This window comes from Musca autumnalis, unplaced genomic scaffold, assembly GCF_047663935.1.
Source record: "Musca autumnalis isolate F117 unplaced genomic scaffold, ASM4766393v1 scaffold_1, whole genome shotgun sequence".
Classification (NCBI taxonomy): Eukaryota; Metazoa; Arthropoda; class Insecta; order Diptera; family Muscidae; genus Musca; species Musca autumnalis.
Genome location: NW_027411644.1, coordinates 15,063,812 through 15,084,177, shown reverse-complemented (window position 1 = coordinate 15,084,177; position 20,366 = coordinate 15,063,812). Strand labels below are relative to the sequence as shown.

The 20,366-nt window shown below is 36.0% G+C and overlaps 3 protein-coding genes across 11 annotated transcripts in view; all 3 read right to left on the bottom strand.

The window, feature by feature from the left end:
- The window catches only part of cno (adherens junction formation factor afadin), a 267,454-nt gene that overhangs the window by 212,208 nt on the left and 34,880 nt on the right, over window positions 1-20,366 (bottom strand). The window lies entirely within an intron of this gene.
- Window positions 7,773-9,617, bottom strand: LOC141394025 (odorant receptor 67d-like). Its single transcript, XM_073967779.1, has 4 exons — window positions 8,774-9,617; window positions 8,528-8,717; window positions 8,300-8,455; window positions 7,773-8,238 (listed from the first exon to the last, which is right to left on the bottom strand). The coding sequence occupies exons 1-4, from the start codon at window positions 9,556-9,558 to the stop codon at window positions 8,188-8,190; spliced, it is 1,182 nt and encodes a 393-aa protein (XP_073823880.1). The 5' UTR covers window positions 9,559-9,617; the 3' UTR covers window positions 7,773-8,187.
- On the bottom strand, window positions 16,439-19,458 carry LOC141394022 (odorant receptor 67d-like). Its single transcript, XM_073967764.1, has 4 exons — window positions 18,608-19,458; window positions 18,344-18,533; window positions 18,116-18,271; window positions 16,439-18,054 (listed from the first exon to the last, which is right to left on the bottom strand). The coding sequence occupies exons 1-4, from the start codon at window positions 19,390-19,392 to the stop codon at window positions 18,004-18,006; spliced, it is 1,182 nt and encodes a 393-aa protein (XP_073823865.1). The 5' UTR covers window positions 19,393-19,458; the 3' UTR covers window positions 16,439-18,003.

Sequence of the window (20,366 nt, the reverse complement as noted above, 5' to 3'; positions counted from 1 at the left end):
ATAATTTGGCACATTTATTTCCAGACCGAATTCAGTCACACATTCCAAATATCATTGAAATCCGACTTATATAGCGTGTTTGGAGCAGCAAATACGCGAAATCGGCCGAAAATATATATGGGCGCTATATCCAAATCTGAACCGATTTCGATATAATTTGGCACATTTATTTCTAGACTGAATTCAGTCACACATTCCAAATTTCATCGAAATCGGAAATATATAGCGTGTTTGGTACAGAAAATACGTGAAATCGGCCGAAAATATATATGGGAGCTATATCCAAATCTGAACCGATTTCTATATAATTTGGCACACTTATTTCTATACCAAATTCAGTCAAACATTCCAAATTTCATTAAAATCGGACGTATATAGCGTGATTGGTACATCGCATACGTGAAATCGGGCGAACATATATATGGGAGCTATATCCAAATCTGAACCGATTTCGATATAATTTGGCACATTTATTTTTAGACCAAATTCAGTCACACATTCCAAATTTCATCGAAATCGGACATATATAGCGTGTGTGTTACAGAAAATACGTGAAATCGGCCGAAAATATATATGGGGGCTATACCAAAACTTGGACCGATATAGCCCATCTTCGAACTTGATCTTCCGACAGCTAAAAAAATGGTATTCCCCAATTTTCAGCGAAATCGGTCAACAAATGCGACCTGTATGTTGCGAACGGACGGACGGACGGACGGACGGACGGACGGACGGACATGCATAAATCGACTCAGAAAGTGATTCTATGTATATCCCTAGAAGGAACTATGGGTCTATCTCGCTTCCTTTTGTATGTTACATACAAATGCACTAACACATAATACCCCTTACCACATAGTGGTGTAGGGTATAAAAATGTCTCTTACCGAGGTGCTAAACTTTTATTTTCAGTTATATAACAAATAAACATATGATGTGAAATAAACTAAATCCGTTAATTTCGAATTTTGTTGTTTGCTGAGAACAATGTTCGTACTCGTACATTCCATTTTTACATATAGAGGTGCGTGCTTTTACAGGCGGGGCGTGCGCTTTATAATTGGAATAACATACAGGGTGGCAGGTAGGGGCAGCTGGATTTCTTTTTATCGTAAACTAGAGACTTTCCCTTGTATTTAAAAAAAAAATACGGGCTTGTCCTTTCGGGGCCTTCATTAGTAAAACTCAACAAAAATTTATAGCAATGATTTTAAAAATAGCACAAAAAGTGATTTATAAAGAATTTATTTTTAAGGAAGTTAGAAAACGAATTATGAATTTGTTTCTTCGTAAGAATTTTGTCAATGCCATCAAATATAAGTGTGATTTTGAAAATTGTACATTTACCTCTCCAATTTTTTATAATATCACTTATAAGCTTCGAATGCTTTGCAGATCTATTTTACGTGTTTAAGGCACCACATACAAATCTCAACTTCTTCGACCTAACTTGGCATATTACCGGTGTAAATTGGGAAAAATAATACTGGATATTAACAATTTAATGTGTTTAGAGAATATTTATTTCAATTACAATCAAATTTGACCCCATACATTTTTTGATTTTTGTCCACGGGCGGAACCACAGTGCCTTGTGGTACTCCCATGTTAACACTCAAAGGGTGAGATTTATTACATCCTGAGTAAACAGATTGTGATCGATCGGAAAGGTACGACTTAATAAGTTTTGTTGACGCATTTGAGAAATTAAAAAATCTTCCAAGTTTGAAGCACTGGTTGTTGTGATCGACTGTGTCAAACGCTTTGGAATGGTCGAGTAGAACAAGAAAGCATATATTACTTTCATCTATTTCACATCTAATTGATTCAACAACATCTACTAAGGCGCTTATACAACTGTGATCAGCCCGGAATCCTGACTGAACATTGGATATCAAGGAATAACGGTAGAGAAACTCTGAAATTTGATTATGTAAAATTTTCTCGAAAACTTTAGATAAGTACGGTAATATAGCTATGGGCCTGTATTCCATGTTTGATTTGGGGACAGGTATGATCTTTGCATGTTTCCATTGGAGAGGATAGATGCTAGTCGTAAGAATAGTATTAAAATGATGGGTAAGAAACGGCAGTAATGAGGGGAGAAGAATCCAAACGAACTTCGGATCAACTTCATCTGGGCCGATTTGCATTCGATTTGACTTTAGCAAAAATTTGTAGAACTTCATGAGAAGTAACATTTCTAAACTCAAAAAATCCTTCATTCAATGAAGGGAAATTGTTGTTATAGAATGAGGAGTCAGCTTGAAGAGACGGTATATTGACGAAGGTTTGATTCATCTCATTCACATCACCTTGAAACATAGAAGGAGCCTTTGATCGCTGAACTAAATCGGCATACGTAGTGTTCCATTTTAGCGGTGTTAATACACCTGTTTACTATTTTTCGCGAGGAACGGAATTCCTCGTAAAGTTCTGTCGTTTTAAAACGTTTCCACCGAGAATACGCAGAATTTCTCTTATTAATTAAAGCCTTAATATTCGAGTTAAACCAGGGCTTAGACTTCGAGTTAAGATTTTTATGTTTGATTGAAATGGTACAGTTATACAATAGCAGAATATTTTCTTGAAGAAATTTAAATTGCTGATCAACTGAGCTCACGTAATATATTTCATTCCAATTTATCTGATGAAATTTGTCATCTAAATCGCTGTAATTTAGTCTACCATAGTCTCTGAAAGAAAATGAAAGTTTTTCTCGTTTTAAATAAAATTTATACGAAATAAATATTAAGTCATGTTTGGAGAAACATGGTGCTGAAATCTGGTCGTATAGGAGAATGTTGGAAGGATTGTTTACAAAGAACAGATCTAATAATGTGTTGGCAGTTGAGGTGAAATGTGTTGGATTTTTATTATTAGCCGTGTACAGTCCCAATGATAGCATATTATTAGACAATGAAGGATTGGTTAGCAAGTTCGAGTTAAAATTTCTCGGTCGTATTATTTCGCGTTTTGGAGACCAGAATTGGCCGCCTAGATCGTGCGATTTAACACCTATAGATTTTTTCTTTTGAAGTCGATGGTTAACGCGAATAAGCCAACGACGACTCAAGCCTTAAAAGAGGAAATTGGACCCTGCATTAATGAAATACCACAGCATTTATGCAAAATGGTCATTGAAAATTTCATTAAAAGATCGCGTGTGTGGCAGCAAAGTCGCGGCGCACAATGGTTCAGGAATCGATTTTCCTGGCCAAAAATCAAAATTTTGTTTTATCAAAGATATTTAATTTCTACATTGGATCCGATAGTAAACATATTGAAGCTAAGGAAACCAAAAAATTAGGTCAAAATATTGGAAGGTGTGGGCGTGGTGTGCCCCTAAAGACGAACATTTTCCCCATTTTTGGGAAATACGTAATTTTTGCAAATTTCTGGTGAAAGACGTTGCTATTTCTCGCAAACTATAACATATATTGTGTTCATTGTTTTTTTGTAAGGTAGGTAGGATTGTGGCCTTTAAAATCGTTTTTGTAAATTACCGTAGCGTTTACACAACACGAGCTATTTTATTTTTCCTTAGGTACTAACTTTTATGAAATTACAAATTTAGTGGACTAGAACTTTTGTGGAACAACATGGAACTATGTTCTGTTTTCACAGAAAAATGCCCGAGAGTGTCCTCTTCAACCCATTTATACTTTTGTACCCGTCCTGTTCCGTCCGTTTAACACTTTTTTTAATTTATTGAAATTACATGGATAAAAATGTGAGTTTTTCTATATCGTTTTCCATATGAATTACAGCTTTTTGACACAAATTAACATTTTTTGAGTATATGAGTTTTTATACGAGTTATATAAGTTTTATGAAAACCCAAGAAGTATTTTTTTTAATTTTTGAAAAAATTTAAATTTTTTTGTAATTTTTTTTTTAATTTTTTGAAAAAACATTTTTTTAGATTTTTTTTTAATTTTTTGTAATTTTATTTTTTATTTGTTGGTATACATAAGATATAAAAACCACAAAAACACTCATATTTTGATGAAAAATAGTTAAAAAAAACTGAAAAGTGTAACTTTGACCTTGAATTTCTCTGCAACTACCAGACCGAATTTAACCGCTTATAATTCATCTGAATGCTGATTGTGTTATCCGTCTAACAAAAAATTATAAAAATATCTCTATCCGTTCTAAAGTTACAGAATTTTGACCAGGAAAAAACGATTCTGAGCCACTGTGCGGCGGCCATCTGCACGACATCTTGTTCCATACATAACACCATTCTGTCTAATTTACGATATCATAAAGTTTCTCGATTTTTTGTAAATATCTGTGTTTTATTTAAAATTTAAAAATTGCGTTCTAGTTGTTACACCCTTTATATACGTTTTTTTTACCCTCCACCATAATATGGAGGGTATAATTAAATTTCTCATTCCGTTTGTAACACATCGAAATATTCACCGGAAATCCTATAAAGTATATATTCTTGATCAGGGTAAAATCTAAGTCGATTTAACCACGTCCGTCCGTCTGTTGAAATCAAGATACAGCTCGCAATTTTTAAAATAGAGCTTTGTAATTTGGTATAAAAGTTTCTAATACTCCCAGGATGTTTGGTATTGCAAATGGACTACATGGGTCCACGTTTTGATATAGCCCCCATAGAACGCTACCACCCGATTTTAGGTATTTTTAAGGTTTTGGCCTTATTATCACTCCGCAATGGCTGAAATTTGGTACTTAGTCTTCATTTGGGGTATAAAACTTTCCATATGAAATTTGTCGGTATAGGTCCACGCCTTCATATAACCCCCATAGAACGGTAGCTCCCGATTTCCGGTATTTTGAAGGTTTTGGCCTCATTACCACACCGAAATGGCTGAAATTTGGTACTTAGACTTTATTTGGGATATAAAACTTTCCATACGAAATTTGTCGGTATAGTTCCACTTCTTTATATAGCCCCCATGGAGCGGTACCTCTCGGTATATTGATGGCTGTGGCCACAATAATACTCCAATTTGTCGGTAGAAACGGTACTCCCGAATTTCGGTATTTTAAAGGTTAGGCACATTGTTTTACAGAAATTGCTGAAAGTTGGTATTTAGTCTTCTTCATAAACGAAAGGAAACTAAATGTTCCATTTCACTTCAATACAACTCGTGGTGGAGAGTTTAACAAGTTCGGCCCGGCCGAACTTAACGTCATTCTTACTTGTGTCATATTTTCCCTTTAATTCCTCGTTGAACACAAGGAAGAGCTTAAAAGGTCTGGATGGATGCCTTGTCCGCCATAACAAGGCAGATATAAGTAGATCCTATTCCCTATATACTTCGTGTTGTCTCTTACAGATATTTTGGTAGTGTTGTAGGTATTTCTTCCATACAAGGGGAGATTAGGGTTACCCCATCCATTATCGGTCGCCAAACCTTCGTTTGCCTGTACAGAGGACACCAAGTCACAATTAGTCAGTGGGTGATGTCAGTGTTTGAAGAGGATTGGCTATGTGAACAAATGTAAAAATTCGTTTTTGCATCACTCCACCGATATCCCTCCATTTAGTTCCATCAGCTCTGTTATTTTAATTTTTTTTTTCGTACAGTAATAGATTGATATTATTGCTGATGATTTTTAAGTTGTTTGATGTTTTTGGCAAATAAAACAAAGAGAGTTATTGCTTTTCATCCGTACGTTTCATCACTTTTTTGGCGACTTCTTCTTATTTTTAAAACGCATTACATTGAATTTTTACTAAACAAAAATATAAAAAATAAAGATGACTTAAAAATTAATATCCCTTCTGTTTACAACATTGTTGTTCCGTAACTGGCGATATTATTTAGCTGTTGACACAGCCGAATAAAACATTATGCTTAAAGATGAATTAAACTGTACTTTTACTTAGCTACTTTTGTCTCATATAATAAAAATCTGATACTATAAAAATACGAATACGATAGAAAAAAGAAATAGACAAAGATTTGAATAAAAATACACATTAAAGTAAAGTTGCCCTTATGCCTTTTCTCTTTCCAACTTCTTTAATTAACTCTGAAGCGTTTTAGAGTTGCATATGTTTTCACAACCTTACCTCAAGTTGGTAAAACATAAAAAAAAATTAAAAATGTACAACAAGTTACCTGTCGTTTAGTGAGTGGTTGAAATTTTCTAATAGTGAAATTTTCAAATAGGTAAATGTGAACGGGATGTTACAACCCTCATTTGTCCCTTAAAATGTGTTAGAATTAAGGAATGTTGGAGATAAGGGTAATTCATTCAAATCTTATTCATTTTTCTTTACCTGCTCGAATCATAGGATCACGCATTTCAAGCTGTCTTTAGAAAGACATAGAGAAATAGAAAAGAGAACCTGATTTGGTGACAACATTGAATTTTATGTCCTGTAAAATAATTTAAATTTAAAAAAGTTAGGAAAAATATTTTATTTTTACAGTGTTTTATTTAACGTGCTTTGGTGTCCGTTTAGTTCAAATCTGGTAACTCATTTTCCACACAGTTGTTGTTGACCAATCGAACTGAAACTTTGCACACTTTTCAGATTTGGATGACAATACATGAATATGGGAATATTTTTTCCCTACAGCCCCCATATAGCGGTACCACCCGATTTGAGGTATTTTGAGGATTTTATCTTTATTTTTGCCCGAATGTCATTTGGCATTTGGGATTTCCAATGATACAGGCATTTACCCACCAAAAAAATGTGAACATAAGTCCAGGTTCACATCGGTACCACCCGATTTGAAGTATTATGAGGATTTTATCTTAATTTTTAACCCGAATTGGCTGTAACTTGGCAATGGGACCCCCAATTGGTACAGAAACTTCCTCACTAAAAATGATGGGCATAGGTACAGGTTTTGGTATAGCCCCATATAGCGGTACCACCCGATTTCAAGTGTTTTTTATCTTCGTTTTGGCATTTGGGGTTCCCAATGGTATTGAAACTTCCCCAACAAAAATTGTGGACATAGGTCCAGGTTTTGGTATAGCCCCCCATATAGCGGTACGACCCGATTTCAAGTGTTTTAAGGATTTTATCTTCATCTAGATTTCATCTTCATTGTTAGGCAGAATTGGCAGTAACTTGGCATTTGGAGTTCTCAATGGTACAGAAACTTCCCCACCAAAAATTATGGACATAAGTCCAGGTTTTGGTATAGCCTTATATAACGGTACCACACGATTTCAGACATTTTAAAGTTTTTATCTAAATTTTCGGCCTAAATTGACTATAATTTTGTTCTCAGTGGTCAAAAAAAATTGATTTACTAAAAAGTTAAAAACAAAAAATAATTTAAAAAATTAAGTTTCAGTGTTTTATTTAGAAATGCACTTAAAACTAGAAAATAATTTGTCGATTAGCCTCAATAAATATATTTTTTCTCATGATGGAATCTCTCAAATAAAACGCTTGCATTTAAATTATAAATGGTGGCGAAATTAAACGGCAAGCGTTTTATTTGAGAGATTCCATCATGAGAAAGAATATATTTATTTAGGCTACGCGACAAATTATTTTCTAGTTTTAAGTGCATTTCTAAATAAAACACTGAAACTTAATTTTTTAAAATATTTTTTTTTTTATTTTTGAACTTCCATTATAAATAATGAAACATGTCATTGACTTGGTGAAACGATACATTAGCTTAATGGAACCATTTCATTGAGTGTCCAGCATCTAATAAGCGCAAAATAAAAATTAAGCAAAATTTACAAGATTTTCTTTAGGATTCCTAAAAAGGAAGTAATTTCCAACGAATAATAAAACCACAAAAATGTTTAAATTTCTTTTAATTATTTATTATTATAAACATCTGTTCCTTTACGTGCAAGAATCTTCAAATCTTCCTACTTGAAAAGCGTCCCCTTATCTCAAAAAGCATACAAAAGATTTGAGAACAGTTCACTACTTTTGCACACTTTTATCATTTTAAAAAGTAAAGGAACAGACCAAATGTTTACTACATTTTCAGTGCATAATTCTAACACATAACAATACTTATATGGCGATCATCCGGTCCATAGAGGCTTACAATTCTTTTCATTTAGTAAATTTATAAAACAAAAAAATTCAACCATGCTGAAAAGACCGCCACATTTTGAGATTATTGATTCTACATAAAACGTGCCTACTTAATTAAAGCTATAAAGATGTTTATATTATTATTGTTTTTTTTTTTTATTTTTTTTCCTTTATAAAAATTGAACCATCATCATGCTAGCAGAATAGACCATTTTAGAAATCTAGAGGAGATTGAGGTACTCAAAAAAATTAAACTGATTATTTCAAACAATCACTACTTACTCTTAAGGCAGTGCTAACTGACAGAGGACATACTCCAGCAATATCAATGATTTGGGGATTTTGTGCCAGATACAACATTTGCAGGACAACTTTTTGCTCCTGGACACTGAGCTCATACCAATGAATAGAATAGATTATGACAGTGAATTGTTCATTCTATAAGACAAAAACAGAGAAAACGATAAACTTGGTATATTTTATATTGTGATGATTAGGGTTCACGCTTACCGCTTTTTCATTTTCAGTGCCCAAAAAACAATACATAAAAAGGGCACATATGGTTACACTTATATAGGCATAGGCACCTGGCAGCGAACCCGTTAAAATAAAATAAATACTGAGTATTGTTGAATAGAAGGCTGTGATAATTTGCACAGTTATGATATAATAGAATAGGTCATTACATTTCAGGGTATATCTAGAAGAAAGGTTCACAGCAGAATATGGTTAATTTTTACCATTCGTCGTACTTACTGCGTAAATAATTGTTGCCACTGGGCAATATCTTTTAGAGTTTTAGAAATTCCCTTAGAAACCCTCGTACCTTTGCCGGCCTTTGTTTTTAGGGAATCATTAAAGTCTTGAACTTTAACTTCAAAAATATTGGCAAACATAAAAGATTGTATCAAATACAACAATGCTACAAGGTCACCACAGAATAATCCAAAGCCATAACCAATCATCAATACCGATTGTATAGCAATTGTGGCAAAATAACCAAAATCCGTAGCGATATCTAGACCGGGTATGATAATTTCCCAAATCAAATATCGTTGACCGGTAAAAAACATAACCAAATAGGGTACAGCCACCAAACCCACGTAACCGAGAATATTCGATAACATCAAGCCATAGAGTGCTGCCACCGTCTTATTTAGACAAACATCTAGACTTTCAGCATATTCGGAACCTTTCTTAGCAAAATCTCTATATATTCCACTTAGCAGCTGGTAAATTTCCATAATGACTTTCTTGTTGGAAATGAAGGCATACAGTTTTGAAACACCCTGAAAAGCCGTACCCATGGTCAATGTCGCTTTCACAACTATTATAAAATCATCATTGAATTTCAACCAAATTGTTCGTAGAACAAGTAAATAATATCCCGTTATGGACGCGAACAGAGTATAGGTTATGAAATTCATACGATAATTTGGACGTAGCAGATCTATGCCACATATCGCTGCCGAGAATCTCATAATTCTAACGATTTTTTCAAAACGTTCCGACGGACCGAATAAAATTTTTACAGAGCTCATTGCTTCTTAGGTTATGCTCTCAGATAGACGGGTTGAAAGTTAATGGCGATAATGCTCCCGGACATTAATACGTGAAGAGTTATATTGTTAATTGGTCTAAACGTTAATTCCTAAACGTGCAAATTACCGTCAAAATGTCAGTTAGTTCGTTTGATGGATGTGTAAATGTTAACAGATGTTTGGTTAGCTAATACAAGGGGAGGTGCTAAGATGAAGAACAACATTTTTATTGCAAATATAATGTCAGATTCTGTACGTTAAGTTCATGAATACTAGTGGAATATATTACATGTTGTATTTATGCAATAGCTATTTGAAAAATGTATATGAGAATTATTATCAACCAATATAAAAACTTCAGTAATGTAAAGACTATCGATCAATTTTGATTTTTTGTTGCGGTGTCGAGAATGATTTGCGTTTTGGATTTGCATTTGCAATGGTTGCCAATAACAAATAAAAGTTGTGACAAAATAAGTTTTTCGTGCTTCATTACATCAATTAACGGGTTCATTGAGTATTGATGCAATGAATACTTTCATAACTATAAAGAAATTTTTCATTCATTAAATGAAAACCTATATTTTGAAATCTTATATTTCATTTAGGTGGTAAAATGAAGAGCAAAAAATCTATTGAAAAACATGTTGTAAGTTTCCAAATGTTCCTACTGTCCCTACAACAATACAGGTTGAAAGTTATGGCGAAAATGCTCTCCGACATTAATACGGAAAAAGTTACTTTATTAATTAGGTTTCGGGCTAACAGTGCAAATTGCCGTCAAAATGTCAGTTGGTTCGTTTGATGGATGTGTAAATGTTAACAGATGTTTGCTTAGCTAATACAAGAGGGCGATGAAGTTCTGTATTTCGTTTAGGCAAATTTCGTTTATTGCAAAAATATATTTTCAGATTCCGTGCGTTATATTGTCTCTACAACAAAACTTTTGTCACATTGCTGTCTTTTGAGGCATAATCTGATGAATTTTGGAACCTAAACGGACGTAACATACGTATGAATACTTGTGGGAATTATTATATGTAGTATTTAGGCACTAGCTATTTAGAAATTGTTGCAGCAAAGGTACGTACCAGATTAAACGTAGCAAACAAAGTGCGAACAGACACAACACGGAATTTGGACATCGGTAAGCTGCAATCACAACAGATAGTCACAGCATATTCCACTCAACTGGCCCAATTGCTTAATCAAAGCACTCCTCGTCCCGATAACATATCAGTACTTGGATACCAGAGACCTCCACCAACGAATCCATGGTATGACCAGGAGTGTCGTGCTGCTACCGAAGAGAAAAATGCGGCATATAGGGCTACTTTACAATCAGTAGCAACGCGAAGCGCACTAGAGAGGTATTGGGAGAGAGGAGAAACGTATTTTCCGCAGGAAAAAGAGAGAGAGATAGAAAAGCGGGAGTTTAAACAAATCGAGATGTACAGGAGACAGAATGAAGTCCGAAAATTCTACCAAAGGGTGAAACATGAAACTGATGGCTTTGGTACAGGCACATCCTCCTGTAGAGACCAGCAAGGTAATTTGTTAAACGATACAGATAGTGTGCTCAGGATATGGAAAGAACATTTCTCCAAACTGTTGGTATCCGATAGTAGCGAAGACGACGAAGATACCGCAGATCCAATCCCAGAAGATGGTATTGAATGTATACCGCCCAGCCAAGATGAGGTAAAGACAGTGTAGTATGGATACGAGAGTTCTTTTCAATTTCAAATACAAAACTAAATTTTATTTTATGAAAATATTTTTGTTTACATTTTTCACATAGAAATAATTCTTAGCCTACTTAATATTTTTTTTTATTTTTGATAGCACAGTTACTGCTTGTAGTAAGTGCCACCACAATACTCCTCCCCCCGTGACAACGTTTGGTATTTATTCATACAGTTCTTCCAGATCGTAGTACTCGAGTTTGAATGTCAGGTGGAACAGCAAGTGGTGGTGATTCGTTCGCTGGAATGTCGTCATTTAAAATTGATGCTGGTTTTAGGCAATCAACCGATATCATTTTTTGTTTCCCATTTACGTCGACCAAAAAAGTTTTCTCCCCTTTGGATATAACAGGGAATGGTCCGGTGTAGGGAGGTTGCAATGCAGTTCGTACAGCATAATTTTGTGATGAAAACAAATTTTGCTTGTTTTAATGCTTCCGGTTCATAAACTTTAGAATTGCCATGACGGTGCACCTTCGTTGCTTTTATTTTATTCATATCAGTTTTGAATTGCGTAACCCAATCTGAAGTTATTTTCGTGGTTTTTGATTCCGTAAAAAATTCACCAGGCAACGTTATCTCCATCCCATAAACTGAAGCTGCAGGCGAAACGTTCAAATCGTGGTTAATAGATGAACGTAATGCCAACATTACTATCGGTAAGACCTCTGACCAACGCTCTTTTGCGTGACACATTATAGACGATTTAAGTGTTCGATGCCAACGTTCAATATGACCATTGGATTGCGGGTGGTAAGGCGTAGTATGAGTGACACGGACTCCAATCAATTTTGAAAATTCTCGGAACAATGCAGATTCGAACTGTCGTCCTTGATCTGTCACAACTTGAGAAGGCACTCCAAACCTAGATATCCATTCACTAAAAAATGCTTTTGCAACAGATTCAGCTGTTATGTCTTGTAATGGAATAGCCTCGGCCCATCTCGTAAATCTATCAATACATGTTAGACAGTATCTATACCCTTCCGACGGTGGAAGAGGTCCAATTATATCAATGCTTACTACCTTAAATCGCTCGTCTGGGATAGGAAATTGACTAACATTGACTACAGTATGCTGTCCGATAAAATCTAAGTGACGTAGTTGACGAGGAGATGCTTTATATTGACGTTGATTAAAAGCAAATGTAAGCGGTTTATGATCAGTGTATATGCAAAATTGACGTCCTTCAAGAAAATGTTGGAAATACTTAACTCCTGAGTATGCCGCCAAAAGTGCGCGATCATAAGCACTATAACGTGTTTGCGTCTCAGATAATTTCTTGGAGTAGAATCCGAGAGGTTTCCATTCACCATCTATTAGTTGTTGGACAACAGCTCCCATATCAGTATCAGACGCGTCTACCCATAAAGATGTTTCGGCGGATTCAACAGGATATGCCAAAAGCGCAGAGTTTGCAAGCTTGTTCTTGCATTTTTCAAACGATTTGCGTAATTCCGGCGTCCAAATTATTGGCGTTTTATCGTTTTTCTTTTGGCCACTTTTTACGACATTTAACGTTGCTTGAACTTGAGCGGCTTTCGGAATAAAACGTCGATAAAAATTGATCATTCCCAAGAATCGACTTAATTCATTAACTGTTTGGGGCAATTTATGCTGGAGAATTGCAGATACTCGTTCTGGACTTGGAATAAGACCATCTGGAGTAACACAGTATCCCAAAAATTCAAGAGAATTCTTGCCAAATTCGCTTTTTTCACTGTTGATTGTTGTGCCATATTCTTGTAACCGGGAGAATATTTGCCGGAGATGATTTTTGTGTTCTTCTTCATTTTCAGACGCCACAAGTATATCATCAATATAAGCGGAGCAGAAGTCAAGTCCTCGTAAAACCTCATTAATAAAGCGTTGGAATGTTTGCGCAGCGTTCGTGAGACCAAATGGCATACGCGTAAATTCAAACAATCCAAAGGGCGTAATTATCGCAGTTTTTGGGACGTCTTCCTCAGCTACAGGAATCTGAAAGTACGCTTTGACCAAATCAATTTTGGAAAATACTTTCTTACCAGCCAGAATATATCCGAAGTCCTGGACATTCGCTACCGGGTAACGATCGGGTAGTTATTTTATTAAGAGAACGATAATCTCCACATGGGCGCCACATGCCGTCTCCTTTGGGAACCATATGTAATGGACTCGCCCACTTGCTTTTCAAGAAATTGCAATCGATCGTTGTCGCTTGTTGAAACCGCGTTGACTACACCAGCAGCATCCGATTGGTCATGGATTTTATCCGCCATCATTGCTAATTATCAATTCTATCCTCGCTCACCGACAATATAGCTCTTGTTGTTTGAGGTAGGCGTTGAATCCATAATGTCTTTAAAAACTCTTCAGACACTTTTCCGCTGGCCAATTCTCGCATTTCTCTCAACAATTCGGAGGGCTTTTTGTCACCAATACATACGTTGTTTTCCAATAATTGCCGTAGCCTCTTTTCTTCCGGTTCCATAAATTCGTTCAGCAAACATGGCTCACGTGACTTAGGATATTGCTTTCCATGGACCCAACTAGCGTGTGGAATTTTGTTTCGTCGCAAGATATTTCTGCCGTTACAAATTGGGATTCCAATTGGATAAACCATAGCTTTGGATTTTGTCGCCAAAATGGAGGAACGCGTACAGCAACTCGGGATATTTCCATTGAATTCTTTTCGGTTGACATATTTGACAAATTTTGAATTTCTTCCGTTCGGGGTCACCAATGTAGTATGGATTCGAGTGTTCTTTTTAATTTCAAATAGAAAACTAAATTTTATTTTATGAAAATATTTTTGTTTACATTTTTCACATAGAAATAATTCTTAGCCTACTTAATATTTTTTTTATTTTTGATAGCACAGTTACTGCTTGTAGTAAGTGCCACCACAACAGCAATAAGTCGGCTGAAGAATAATAAGGCAGCAGGAGCCGATGGCTTACCAGCCGAGCTGTTCAAAACAGGAGGCGACACGCTGATAAGGTGTATTCATCAGCTAGTTAGCACCATCTGGCAGGAAGAGCGATTTCCCGACGATTGGAACCTGAGCATCCTGTGCCCTGTCCACAAGAGAGGAGATAAGACTTTATGCTCCAACTATAGAGGCATAAGTCTTCTCCCTATCGCCTACAAGATAGTGTTGGGGATAATGTGCGATCGACTAAAGCCTATGGTCAATGAAATAATTGGTCCATACCAATGCGGCTCTAGACCTGACAAATCCACCATTGACCAGATATTTACCCTGTGGCAAATCCTGGAGAAGACCCAAGAGATGAAGATCGACACTTACCACCTTTTTGTTGATTACAAAGCAGCCTTCGACAGCCCCTTACGTTCAAAGGTATTCCAAGCCATGTCTGAATTTGGTAGACCTGGCCAGTCTACGCAAGGCAGCCAGGAAATCATACAATAACGCCAGCAAATCTTCTCTCAGCACAGATTGGGATACCTACAGGGTTGATTTCAATAAGTACAAGAGTGAGATCATAAAGCCTAAACAGAGATCTTGGGCCTGCTTTGCTGAGTCTATAGAAGGAGTTAACGAAGCTGCCAGGTTTCGTAAGATTCTATCCAAGGATCCGAAACCCATGGGTAGCATCAAATGAGAAAACGGCACGTGGACTAACTCTGGCTTAGAGACTCTAAACCTGTTGTCAGAAGTGCATTTTCCAGGCTGTACTGACCTAGAGAGTGATTCGCATCAAACAAATCACAATCGGGGCTGTACGGCACAGGACGAGCAACTGATCGACAGACTAACTAGCATCCCAAGAATAAAATGGGCGATAGACAGCTTCCATCCAGCCTTATAAATCCCCCGGACCGGATGGCATTATACCGGCTATGCTGCAAAATGCGGCTGACTCGGTACTGGCAACCATAGAGGAGATTTATAGGGTCTGCTTGCGTCTTTCGTACATACCTAATCCATGGAAGGAGGTAACGGTGACTTACATTCCCAAAGCTGGGAAGCCAAGCCACACACTACCTAAAGACTATAGACCTATTAGTCTTTCTTCCTTCCTCCTTCAAACTCTAGAGAGACTTATCGATTACGATATCCGGTCCTATCTAGACCCCAACATTATAAGCAACTCGCAGCACGCCTTTATTAAAGGCAAGTCGGTAGATACCGCTCTGTGGTTGGATATATTGAGAGGAATATGGAGGGTTCGTGCTTCACACTTGCAGCCTTCCTCGATATAGAGGGAGACTTCAACAATGTAAAGCTGCAATCCATTCATAACTCGCTCACTAACGCAGGAGTTTCCTCTGTTCTTGTTAGGTGGGTTGATGAAATGCTGAAGAGCAGAATCATCAACTCCCATCTAGGAGAGAGTTCCGTAAGGAAAAATGTTTGCAGGGGTACGCCTCAAGGAGGAGTTTTATCACCCCTCCTCTGGCTCCTTCTAATAAACGAAATTCTTGCGAAATTCAACCAGCTAAGGACGAAGGTGGTAGCCTATGCTGACCATGTTGTTATCCTTATAAGCGGCAAATTCCTGCCGACTATATCAGACCTTATGCAACGTGCTCTGGTGCAGCTGTCTCGTTGGGCTCGCGCCAATGGACTGGGTGTGAATCCGGGCTGAGTAAGCAGTTTAGGAATAAAGCCACATCTCGTCAAACAAAAACAAAGCTTTACAAAACACTGATACTACCCGTGCTGATGTATGATCCAGAAGCCTGGGTACTCGCGCGAGCTGACAAGGCAGTGCTTGGTGTGTTTGAGAGAAAAATTCTTCGAAAGATCTATGGACCAATCTGTGTTGACGGTGAATATCAACGTCGCATGAACCACGAGCTGTTTCTGATATACAACGACATCAATATAATTAAACGTATCGAAATGCAGCGATGGCGTTGGCTAGGCCATATCATAAGAATGGGTGAAGATGAACCGGCTAAAAAGGCGTATAAATACAAACCGCTTGGCGGTGCACGCAGAATTGGCAGGCCAAACAATAGATGGCACAAACAAGTGGATGAAGAGATGATAATGTGCGGTATTCCAGAAAGCGAAGCCCTAAACAGAGAGAGTTGGAGATCATTTCTTAGTTCGGCTTATGGAAAAAATGTTCTGTAATGGGCCAGCTAAGTAAGTATGTAATAAAACCACAAAAACGTTTAAATTTATTTTAATTATTTTTTATTATAAACCTCTGTTCCTTTACGTGCAAGGATCTTCTAATTTTACTTGAAAAGCGTCTCAAAAAGCATACAAAAAATTTGAGAACAGTTCACTACTTTTGCCACTTTTATAATTTCATAAAGTAAAGGAACAGACCAAATGTGTACTACATTTTCAGAGTGCATAATTCTAACACATAAAAACAATAATTATATGGCGATACGATCCATAGATGTTTACATTTCTTTTCGTTTAGTAAATTTATAAAAAAAATGATTTTTTTGGGAAAGCCGAAAAGTGAGCATCATTCTCATTAACATGAGAATACTCGATGCTTAAAGAGTTCAGGTTTTCACTAAAAAAATCATCATTTCAAAAACTGCAAAGCCAATTGATAATTCCCTTCGCCGGGCTGAAATCATGATATTGGTAGCGATCAGTAAATTTTGCAAGCTGTCAGTGCGTTTTGTAAACATTTTTCTCTGCAAAGAGGAAAGTGATGAAGTTAAGCCAATGGGGGAAACTCCAGACTTAGACAATCATATGATTGAATCTTCAACTAAAACAAAACAAACAAAAAACAGCGAAGGCACGCGCAAAACGGAATTTTGTAAATAAAATTCCAACGACATACTCACAGGTAACTGTGTTGATGTTATTTCAACTTTACAGAAATCGATGATTTCTTAGTTGAATCGTGCTGTCAGCTTGCAAATATTTTGTTCTGGTGTTTTTTTGGGAAAGCCGAAAAGTGAGCATCATTCTCATTAACATGAGAATACTCGATGCTTAAAGAGTTCAGGTTTTAACTAAAAAATCATCAATTCAAAAACTGAAAAGCCAATTGATAATTCCCTTCGCCGGGATGAAATCATGATATTGGTAGCGATCAGTAAATTTTGCAAGCTGTCAGTGCGTTTTGTAAACATTTTTCTCTGCAAAGAGGAAAGTGATGAAGTTAAGCCAATGGGGGAAACTCCAGACTTAGCAATCATATGATTGAATCTTCAACTAAAACAAAACAAACAAAAAACAGCGAAGGCACGCGCAAAACGGAATTTTGTAAATAAAATTCCAACGACATACTCACAGGTAACTGTGTTGATGTTATTTCAACTTTACAGAAATCGATGATTTCTTAGTTGAATCGTGCTGTCAGCTTGCAAATATTTTGTTCTGGTGTTTTTTTGGGAAAGCCGAAAAGTGAGCATCATTCTCATTAACATGAGAATACTCGATGCTTAAAGAGTTCAGGTTTTAACTAAAAAATCATCAATTCAAAAACTGAAAAGCCAATTGATAATTCCCTTCGCCGGGATGAAATCATGATATTGGTAGCGATCAGTAAATTTTGCAAGCTGTCAGTGCGTTTTGTAAACATTTTTCTCTGCAAAGATGAAAGTGATGAAGTTAAGCCAATGGGGGAAACTCCAGACTTAGCAATCAAAAATGAACCATGCTGAAAAGACCGCCACATTTTGAGAATATAGATTCTACATAAAACGTGTCTACTTAATTAAAGCTCTAAAGATGTTTATACTATAATTGTTTTTCAATTTTTTCCCTTTATAAAAATTGAACCATCATCATGCTAGCAGAATAGACCATTTTGGAAATCTAGAGGAGATTGAGATACTCAAAAAAATTAAACTGATTATTTCAAACAATCACTACTTACTCTTAATGCAGTGCTAACTGACAGAGGACATACTCCAGCAATATCAATGATTCGGGGATTTTGTGCCAGATACAACATTTGCAGGACAACTTTTTGCTCCTGGACACTGAGCTCATACCAATGAATAGAATAGATTATGACAGTGAATTGTTCATTCTATAAGACAAAAAGAAAGGAAACGATAAACTTGGTATATTTTATATTGTGATAATTAGCGTTCACGCTTACCGCTTTTTCATTTTCAGTGCCCAAAAAACAATACATAAAAAGGGCACATATGGTTACACTTATATAGGCATAGGCCCCTGGCAGCGAACCCGTTAAAATAAAATAAATACTGAGTATTGTTGAATAAAAGGCTGTGACAATTTGCACAGTTATGATATAATAAAAAAGGTCATTACATTTCAGGGTATATCTAGAAGAAAGGTTCACAGCAGAATATGGTTAATTTTTACCATTCGTCGTATGCATAACAAGTTAAATACTTACTGCGTAAATAATTGTTGCCACTGGGCAATATCTTTCAAAGTTTTAGAAATGCCCTTAGAAGTCCTCGTACCTTTGCCGGCCTTTGTTTTTAGGGAATCATTAAAGTCTTGAACTTTAACTTTAAAAATATTGGCAAACATAAAAGATTGTATCAAATATAACAATGCTACAAGGTCACCACAGAATAATCCAAAGCCATAACAAATCACCAATACCGATTGTATAGCCATTGTGGCAAAATAACCAAAATCCGTAGCGATATCTAGACCGGGTATGAGAAATTCCAAAATCAAATATCGTTGACCGGTAAAAAACATAACCAAATAGGGTACAGCCACCAAACCCAAGTAACCAAGAATATCCGATAACATCAAGCTATAGAGTCCTGCCACCGTCTTATTTAGACAAACATCTAGACTTTCAGCATATTCGGAACCTTTCTTAGCAAAATCTCTATATATTCCACTTAACAGCTGGTAAATTTCCATAATGACTTCCTTGTTGGAAATGAAGGCATACAGTTTTGAAACGCCCTGAAAAGCCGTACCCATGGTCAATGTCGCTTTCACAACTATTACAAAATCATCATTGAATTTTAACCAAATTGTTCGTAGAACAAGTAAATAATATCCCGTTATGGACGCGAACAGAGTATAGGTTATGAAATTCATACGATAATTTGGACGTAGCAGATCTATGCCACATATCGCTGCCGAGAATCTCATAATTCTAACGATTTTTTCAAAACGTTCCGACGGACCGAATAAAACTTTTACAGAGCTCATTGCTTTTTAGGTTATGCTCTTAGATAGACGGGTTGAAAGTTAATGGCGATAATGCCTCCCAACATTAATACGTGAAGAGTTATATTGTTAATTGGTCTAAACGTTAATTCCTAAACGTGAAAATTACCTTCAAAATGTCAGTTCGATCGTGTGATGGATGTGTAAATGTTAACAGATGTTTGGTTAGCTAATACAAGGGGAGGTGGTAAGATGAAGAACAATAATTTTATTGCAAATATAATGTCAGATTCTGTACGTTAAGTTTATGAATAATAGTGGAATATATTACATGTTGTACAATATATATTAAATGTACAATAGCTATTTGAAAAATTTATATGAGAATTATAATCAACCCATATAAAAACTTCAGCAACTGGATGTCAACACATTTTTTTAATGTCAGGTAATGTAAAGACTATCAATTTTGATTTTTTTTGTTACGGTGTCGAGAGTGATTTGCGTTTTGGGCTTGCATTTGCAATGGTTGCCAATAACAAATAAAAGTTGTGACAAAATACGTTTTTCGTGCTTCATCAATTAACGGGTTCATTGATTATTGATGCAATGAATACTTTCATAACTATAAAGAATTTTTTCATTCATTAAATGAAAACTTATATTTTGAAATCTTATATTTCGTTTATGTGGTAAAATGAAGAGCAAAAAATCTATTGAAAAAAATGTTGTAAGTTTCCATGTGTATGTTATACTGTCCCTATAACAATACCGGCTGAAGGTTATGGCGAAAATGCTCTCCGACAGTAATACGGAAAAAGTTACTTTATTAATTGGTCTCGGGCTAACAGTGCAAATTGCCGTCAAAATGTCAGTTGGTTCGTTTGATGGATGTGTAAATGTTAACAGATGTTTGCTTAGCTAATACAAGAGGGCGATGAAGTTCTGTATTTCGTTTAGGCAAATTTCGTTTATTTCAAAAATATATTTTCAGATTCCGTGCGTTATATTGTCTC

Bases quoted from the DNA above. Each gene is read 5' to 3' on its own strand.
- LOC141394025 (XM_073967779.1), bottom strand. From the start codon at position 9,558: ATGAGCTCTGTAAAAATTTTATTCGGTCCGTCGGAACGTTTTGAAAAA. The intron at 8,456-8,527 runs GTAAGCGTGAAC...TTTGTCTTATAG, and splicing joins GCACTGAAAATGAAAAAGCG to AATGAACAATTCACTGTCAT. The intron at 8,239-8,299 runs GTAAGTAGTGAT...AATCTCCTCTAG, and splicing joins CAGTTAGCACTGCCTTAAGA to ATTTCTAAAATGGTCTATTC.
- LOC141394022 (XM_073967764.1), bottom strand. From the start codon at position 19,392: ATGAGCTCTGTAAAAGTTTTATTCGGTCCGTCGGAACGTTTTGAAAAA. The intron at 18,272-18,343 runs GTAAGCGTGAAC...TTTGTCTTATAG, and splicing joins GCACTGAAAATGAAAAAGCG to AATGAACAATTCACTGTCAT. The intron at 18,055-18,115 runs GTAAGTAGTGAT...AATCTCCTCTAG, and splicing joins CAGTTAGCACTGCATTAAGA to ATTTCCAAAATGGTCTATTC.